This window comes from Hibiscus syriacus, unplaced genomic scaffold, assembly GCF_006381635.1.
Source record: "Hibiscus syriacus cultivar Baekdansim isolate YM2019G1 unplaced genomic scaffold, ASM638163v2 tig00109957_pilon, whole genome shotgun sequence".
NCBI classification, from domain to species: Eukaryota; Viridiplantae; Streptophyta; class Magnoliopsida; order Malvales; family Malvaceae; genus Hibiscus; species Hibiscus syriacus.
This window is the reverse complement of record NW_024062539.1, coordinates 2585616-2594330: the sequence shown is the minus strand read 5'-3', so window position 1 is coordinate 2594330 and position 8715 is coordinate 2585616. Positions and strand designations below refer to the sequence as shown.

The following is an 8715-nucleotide window of genomic DNA, read 5'->3' as shown; positions in this document are numbered from 1 at the left end:
TCCTAGAGCTTGGTATGAAAGATTGTCAAACTTTTTAATTGAAAAAGGTTTTTAAAAAGGGAAGGTTGACACTACATTGTTTTTAAAGCATAAAAGTAAAGATTTATTAGTAGTTCAAATTTATGTTGATGATATGATATTTGGTTCTACTAATGATGTTTTTTGACAAGAATTTTCTAAGCTAATGCAAAGTGAATTCAAAATGAGCATGATGGGGAAGCTCTCTTTTTTCTTGGGACTCCAAATCAAGCAAAGAAAAGATGGCATCTTCATCAATCAAGCTAAATATGTCAAACATATGCTCAGGAAGTTTGGACTGGAAAATAGGAAACCTCATGACACTCCAATGAGCTCATCAACAAAGCTTGACATAGATGAATGAGGTAAATGTGTGGATATTAAATTATATAGGTAAATGATTGGCTCTTTACTTTATCTAACTGCAAGTAGACCTGATATTATGTTTAGTGTTTGTTTATGTGCTAGATTTTAATCATTTCCTAAGGAATCACATTTACTAGCTGTTAAGAGAATCTTTAGATACTTTAAGGACACTCCTAGTTTAGGACTTTGGTATCCTAGAGACTCTAGCTTTAGCTTGCATGCCTTTTCTGATGCGGATTATGGAGGATGCAAATTAGATAGGAAAAAAACCTCCGGTACTTGCCAATTCCTTGGAAATATGTTGTATTCTTGGTTTTCAAAGAAACAAAATTGTGTTGCATTATCTACCACTGAAGTGGAATACATTTCAGCCGGTAGTTGTTGTGCACAAGTTTTATGGATGAAACAAGAACTTTTTGATTATAGAATTAAAGTAGGTACCATTCCTATCAAGTGTGACAATACTAGTGCTATTTGTCTCACTAAAAATCCCATCCAACACTCTAAAACTAAGCACATTGAAATAAGACATCACTTCATTAGAGACCATGTCGCTAAGGAAGATATAGTTCTAGAATTTGTTGATACTTTGCATCAATTAGCGGATATCTTTACAAAGCCTTTAGACAAGGAAAGATTTTGGACACTTAGGAGAGAATTAGGTTTAACTGACCTATCTTTACTTAGTGTTTAAAATAATTTTAGCACTTTTAAGAATAAATGAAAAATGCTTATAATTAATTTTGATTGCATTCTTTGCTATTAGTTAGGGAGAGTTTATGATTCTTTGTGAAAAATTGATTATATGTTCAAATAATTTTTAAATGACAGATTTGATTGATTGAACATAGTTAATTTTTTATAATATGAGTTGCCAATACCACTAGAGCAAATTAATTTAGCATTTTGAGTGTTTAAAATCAAATTTTAGTGTAGAGGGAATCGATACCCCCCTTGAAGGGGAATCGATACCCCCTTGAGGGGGAACCGATTCGCTCTTTGAAGGGGAACTGATTCCCCCCACAGGGGAATCGATACCCCTTGAGGGTTCTGGTTATATCGCGCCTATAATACCTCATTTTGCCTCAAACTCTTCCTCTCTTCCTCGCGTCGTTCTCCTCTCTACTCTCTCCTTATATCCATATTTCATCAAAAACATCGTTTTTAATCGGAATTACTTCAAATATCAACTCCTAAACCTGTTGGAATCATCAAAATCGTGCAAACTTCATCCAATCTCACTCTAATTCAAAATTCTTCAAGGTATTTTTCTAAAAACTTCTTTTTATTAATATTTGATTTTAGAACTAGTTTTAATTAGTTCTAGATTGAAATAGTGATCGGGCATTGATTGTTTAAAAACTAGATTTTACAACTTATTTTATCAAAATCTCATAATTTTTCAATTAATTCTTGAACTTTTTGAAATAAAAAAATGAAAATTTTTAATTAATTTCAGACTGTTGTGTTTTGATTTAATTATGTTGTTAGTATGAAAACTATACGTTTATTAATTTTCAAAACTTTATTTTTCAATAGTTTTAAAAAACTTTGCCCATTAGGATTGGTTTAGAGAACCTTGAGATATTGAGGACTCAATTGAGTTTTGGGATTGATTATATTGCATACATGTGTTTTAAAATTACAGGTTATTCTTTCCATTCTGATTACCTTAAATCATGTCTCACAAATGCTCTAGACCTTCCTCTAGTCATTCTAGCCAACCTCCAAACTCACATCCAAATCCTCCACTTATCCAACAAATTCCTAATCCTAATTCCAATGATCCAAACATAACCATTCGCAATTCTTGCTTCAATGAACCTGGTCGTAGAAAAAATCTCTACTTTAGGTTTTGTCAATACTTTGAGTCCTACAAAATCTGGGAAGAACGCATCCCATCTCTTCAAGCCATGTTAGACATCAATTTTCGACATCTTCCTACTCTTCAAGAGTAGAAATTTGACAAACCTTTTGAGCTTGAACCAATAGTCTACCATCAACTCGTTCGTATCTTCTACTCTAATGTCGTTTGCATTCAAAACCGGGAGAAAACCTTTACCACAGGAATTCGATCCTATCTTCTAGGACGATTATTTCATCTTGACCCAGAATACATAGCCAAAGCATTAGGATTAGATAATGACAGGTTAGACAATGAAAAACTGACGGTAGGATCTCAGTATAAACGAAGGGATAGTGCAAGTGTGTTAGATCTTCACGACCGTTTTCTTCATCTCATGATCTCTTGGTGGCTTCGACCATCCGGAGGCCGTTACTCTACTCTCTGAGCCATGGATTTATTTTGGCTACATTGTGTCCAAAATAATCTTAAAATCAACCTTCCACATATTATCTTTTCTGAACTTGTCGAAATCGTAAATCTTTTTCCCAAAAAGAAATTATGTTCTTCTTTAGTTTACGGTAGTATTCTTAGTAATCTGTTTAAAAAGGTTGGGCTTAGAGTTGGTCTTGATGCTTCATTTCCCCTCAAAAACCAAATCAACCTCTTCTCTTTAACCAAATCAGGATGGAAGTTCAATGAAGAGACTGGTCTTTGGGTTTGTATTTATAAACAACCTCCGGAAGCTGATGACTCCGACGATGAGCAAGAACAACACGAGGAACAAGCTCCACCAGAGGAACAAGCACGACTACAGGATCAAATGCCTCCATACTTTCAATCCTTTATGGAGACATTTGATTTTCGGTATGCATCCATGGATTCTCGCTTCACTTCTATAGAGTCTCATTTATCCACAATGGGAGCTCAACAATTGGAGATTCTCCGGGAGATGCGCACGAACAACGCTTCTATGAATGAATGCATTAATGCACTCTCGCATGAGATGGCCGTTATGCGAGCTCATTTTCCTCTTCCCGATCCTCCTACGGATGCTTGATTATTTGTCATGCTTTAGTACTTTAAAATAGGACTTAGAGATTATTGTTTCAACATTTTGAATGACTTTGGATTGTTTTTAATTTTGATTGTTGGTGTTTGAATTTGGTTGATGTTTTATGGATGTTTGAGCTTATATTTCTATATATTTGGTTTGGTTAAATTTATTCATTATTGCATCATTTACATCATGTTAGATATATGACCAATTTCTCCATATCACATTGTTTATGAATATTGATTATGAAACTAATGGCTAACGTTTCTCTTGATTGTGATCTTAACAGCTTAAGCTATATTTAAAATCTTTTAAAAGTCTTTTTGATTTAACAAAAAGGGGGAGAAATGTTAAAGTGTTTTAAAGGGGAGAAGTATTAGAGTAAGGGGGAGTAATTTCAAAACTTGATTTCAAAATCTTAAAATTACTAAAATGTTTTGTTATATAAAAAAGGGAGAGATTGTTGAAAACATTTTGATATTTCGATATAACAAATTAAGTTAAATGAATTTTAAGATTTTCCAAAAGATTTTCTAAAGTATATTCGATATAATTATTCGAATATCAAAATATTACTCCAAATATTTCAAATGTCGTTTTTAATCCTTACTCAAGTGTAAAATTAAGTTTTAATCTTAAAATAATTTTAAAACAATTTTACAAAATATTTCGAACCATTTCAAAGCCAAAAAATTTCAGATTGCTCAGAGGGAACCGATTCCCCCTGAATGGTTTGGCTCCGATAAAAACAGAATGCTCGGAGGGAACCGATTCCCCCTGTTTAACGGTCGAAATATTTGAATTTTACACTTAGGGAACCGATTCCCCATGAGGGGGTACCGATTCCCCCACACTCCAAGTTGTTTTATTAATTGATTTCACACTAAAACGGCTCTATTGACTCCACTAATCATCCCCAACGTTCAGAATCATTTGAAGGTGTATTTAAACAACCTTAGAAGCCATTGATCAATAACAAGAAACAACAATCAACACGAATCAAGAGAGAATCAAAGAGAAAGCATCAAACCTCAAGTTTGAGCATTTTCAAGCCTATTTCATTCAATATTCATTTTTGCTTTCAAGAACACTTATTGTGCTCAATTGTATTATTCTTGAGTGTTATTTCTTTGTTCTAAAATTGTGCAAACATCTTGCCTTGTAAGGATTTTCTTGTAAGTTTGTAAAATTTGTATTATTCTCTTTGGGAGAGGGTGTTCTCAAGAATTTGGGGTATAATTCTTGAGAGATTTGTAAGGTTACTCTTTGTCCTCAAAAGAAAGACAAATTAGTGAATTTGTGGAAAATCCTTAGTGTGGATAGCTAAGGTAGTGGACGTAGACTTTGGTTGAGAAAGTCAAACCACTCTAAATCGCTGTGCAAATTGAAACCGAAATTTTTATTTGCCAATTCACCACCCTCTTGGCCAACTCCATCAATCGATTAACTCAACATAAACGATTATATATTGTTTAAATATTGGGAATTATGAACTCGAAAATATATTTATATTATGATCCTATTATTCATTCAAATTTATTTAAAAAGTATGAACAATCTTTGTGAAAGCACTTCCTTCGTAGTTAGGAGACTTTCCCCTAGATTCCCATCACAAAAATATTATTTCACAAATTTTGCAAAGATGAAATAAAATTAAACAAAACAAAATAAAAGTGAAAAATACTTAACGTGGAACAAAGAAAAATATCGAATATAAAATAATAATTTATGCAAAAAATCCTCGAAAAGATATCTTCCCTTTAGTTGGGAGATATCTTCATAGATTTCCCTCACATTGAAATTTTCCATTTTTATACATACATACATGAAATTATAACGATTGATAAAAAAAGTTACAAATTTAGACCAATATACACATTTACAAACATGATAAATTAAAATACAAATAAAAAAATATATACTTAGTAAAATAAAAGACTAAATAGCAAAAACAGAAATTTACAGGACTAAAACAACAAAAACAGAAACTTAAAGGATTAAAATAGTAAAAATAGAAAGTTACACGACTAAAATAGAAAAAACAGAAAGTTAAGGGACTAAATTGGTATTAAAAGAAATTAAAAGACTAAAATAATAAAAATCGAAACTTAAATGACTAAAATAGCTAAAACATAAAGTTAATGGACTAAACAGTAATTTCAAATAAACTAGAGCCCAAATCATAAATATTAAATAATACAGGCATCATAAATGTAAATAATCCATTAATAACATTAGGGACTAAAATGAAATGGTCTAGAAACAATACAAGTCAAATAATAATTAAGCAAAATATAAAGTAGTGACTAACATAAAAGATTTACAAATGTTGTAACCAAAGTTAAATATAAACGAAAATAGCATAATATACAAAAATGGGACTTAAATGTAAATATTAAAAATAACCAGTACTCAATACAAAATAACACTATTTCATTTAATGATAGAAATATAAAATTACAAGATCATAGGGATAAAAAATGTGATTATACCATGCGTTAAAATACAACCCTAGTCCCTCTTGAAATGATGTTGTTTCGTGTTATATATAAATATAACCAACAAAGGCCTAAAACCCTTCAGCCTTTCATTTTTTTAGTTTCTCAACCTAGGGAAGAGAGAGAGATTTCAAAACTCTCTTAATTTCCCCTCGTCGGAGAGAGAAAGCCACCTCTCACCGGCGGTGGCCACGACGGCCCACGGTGGCCATAGTAACCCAAACAACCCCAAAACCTTCCTCTCATCACTCTCAACCCAAAACCTTAAGCCTTTTAACCTAAAACTCACCCAAGAAACCTAGATCTACAGATTCACTTTTCGAAAACCCTAGAAACCGAGGACCCCCTAGCTTCCCACTTCGAACAGAGGTAAGGCTTCCACCTTTTTTCTTGGTTTTTTTTATCTTTGTTTGTCTTTCTCTCTGTTTTTTCTATTTGGATGTCTCTTTATATTTTTTTCTCACACCGAATGGGTTTCTTTTTTTTTCGAATCCCTCTCTTTTTCTTCCCACACCGAATAGTACCCCTTCTCTAAATATTCTCTCTTCTCTTTTATCGTGATGGCTTATGAGTGATGGCTTTTTGATAGATAGACTGAGGAGATATCATCGGGATAATGTGTGGATTTTCTTTTGATATTTTTTATTTTCTTTCTCTATTTTTCTGACTGATGGGTGTGCTTCTGTCGCTGTTTGGTTCAGATCTATCGGTGGCAGTGTTAGACATCGAGGAAGGCTCGACGGCAGGTGGTAGCTGGATGGAATTTAGGGTCAACCCTAATCCCTGAAATAATTTAGACCGTTGGATGGGTCCAGATCCAAGGGTCAGGATTAAGGCGGTTGCTGATGAGATACCCTAAGGTTAGGATATGGTGTTGGGACGGTTTGAGTCGGGGCTCCAGTCCGATTCGGGTCTTGTAACTGGGTCAGGTTATTGGATTGGGTTGGCAGCTTGGGTTGGGCTTAGGTCTGCTGAGTGGCTGTTGTAGTTGAGTCACTGTTGGTCCTCGGGTTGTATCGGGCTTTAGCCTTCAAAAATGTATAAAGAAAATAATAATAATAACAATAATAATAAATATAATGTAATAATATTTTTGATAAATCCGGATAAAAACGGGTGTCTACAATGATTATTTTTCTAATCTTGAATAATAATTCTAATAGCCCAACGAATGGATTTTCTTGGTTTCTGTTTTTTGCCTCCATGATATGACCGCTAAGGAAAAGACAAATGAAATGCTATTCAAGGGTGACTTGCTACCTAATTTTAATGTCCTTCATTGTGCTCGAAGCTAGGCGTTATATTATAAGCAGGCGCTATCCTCTCCAACGCCACTTCATAATCCAGCGGAAAGTATGGTGCAGGGGGATTCGAGACAGATGATGCTGAGCTGTCAGATTGTACCTTGATGGCGTTGAGATACCATGAATTGGCAGATCAGCGCAAAGGCAGGAATTGATTGTGACATGTTTCTCATTGAGGTCGTTTTGAGTATGTTTCAGTCTTTTGGCCATAACTTTGGCTACAGGTGTCAGAATCGCGCATAAGACCCCAATCCGGAAAACTCTTTTCGACGCGCATGCTCTCCACATGGAGCCTTTTTTCAACCTCAAATTCTGCCATTTTCCCTCCGAATCACTAGATTTAGATATTTTTTTACTATTTATGGTAATATTTCAATTGTCAATTTAAATCCGATTTAGGCCGGATTTTTTGGAGATTGCTTATTTTATTTCGAATTTCAATGTAGAGTGATTTTCGGGATTTTGCTATTTTTGGCAAAATTCGAATAAAGACGATTTTTGACTATAACAGTCCGGCTTGTGGACTGATTTTGGGCATTGTTTGATTTTATAATATTTTATTAAACCCTAGAGACTTTTTTCTCTGGTTTTTTTGACGAATTTTCTCTTGTGAATCATCTATTAGAGCGCCTGCAGGATAATCACTATTCTGTCTGGCGTCAAAGTACCATCGCCTGGGCCTCCCCGGGATGGATATGCCCCAACTCGGATAGGGGCGTCAACCATTCGACTGGCATTGGTACTACAGATGGTGTCTTCCGTGATGATGACGGCGCCCGGATACATGGCTATAGCAGGAATGGTGGCCATACCTCCGTTTTAAAAGTCGAACTTTGGAGCATTTATGAAGGTATTGTTCTAGCTCGGAGCCTTGGTATAGAGAGCCTGGAAGTTCAAAAGGACTGCAAACAAGCAGTCAACCTGCTTGAAGATAAGACAATGATAAATAGCCCTATTTCTCTTGTTCACTCCATCACCGCCTTACGGAAACACACTTGGAGTACTCGTCTCTCATGGATTCCCAGATCTGCGAATGCTGTTGCCGACAAACTTGCAAAAATGGCCCCGATCACTGTAACACAAACTGAGCTTTATGCAGCGCCACCTCCGAGCTTGGACTCTCTCCTATCCGCTGACAGAAGAGGAGCTTCTCTGCAGTCTATAACCCCAGTCTAGTTTTGTTATGCTCTTTCAGTTAAAAAAAAAAATCAAACTAAAAGAAATATTTTAAAATAAGGCTAAATTATGTGTTTATTTTTTAAATTATTAGTTTTGGTCTATTTTAGTATCTAAATTTTTAATTTTTTCAGAATTTTACCTAAAATTTAATGTTTATCTCATTTTAATTCCCTTAAAATATTTTAAATTTTTTATTTCATTTTAGTTTTTCAAGCTCTACCTAAATTTAATAGTTTAGGTACTAAAATGAAATGAAAATTAAACATTAAGTATGATTTTAAAAAAATTAAAAGTTTAAATACTAAAACGTTCTAAAATTGATAATTTAAGTACTAATGCATAATTTACCCTTAAAATAATTTGTTGATATTTTTGAACTTATGAAAAATATCAACTAACTTATAGGGGTGAACAAAACTCAATTTGAAAAATCAAAATTTTCAACTCGAT

General features: G+C 33.8%; 1 protein-coding gene across 1 annotated transcript; it reads left to right on the top strand.

Moving 5' to 3' along the window:
* The first annotated feature begins 6650 nt into the window (after positions 1-6650).
* Positions 6651-8262, top strand: LOC120211034. The gene is made up of 2 exons (XM_039209657.1): positions 6651-6766; positions 7752-8262. The coding sequence occupies exons 1-2, from the start codon at positions 6651-6653 to the stop codon at positions 8260-8262; spliced, it is 627 nt and encodes a 208-aa protein (XP_039065588.1).
* Positions 8263-8715: the final 453 nt, after the last annotated feature.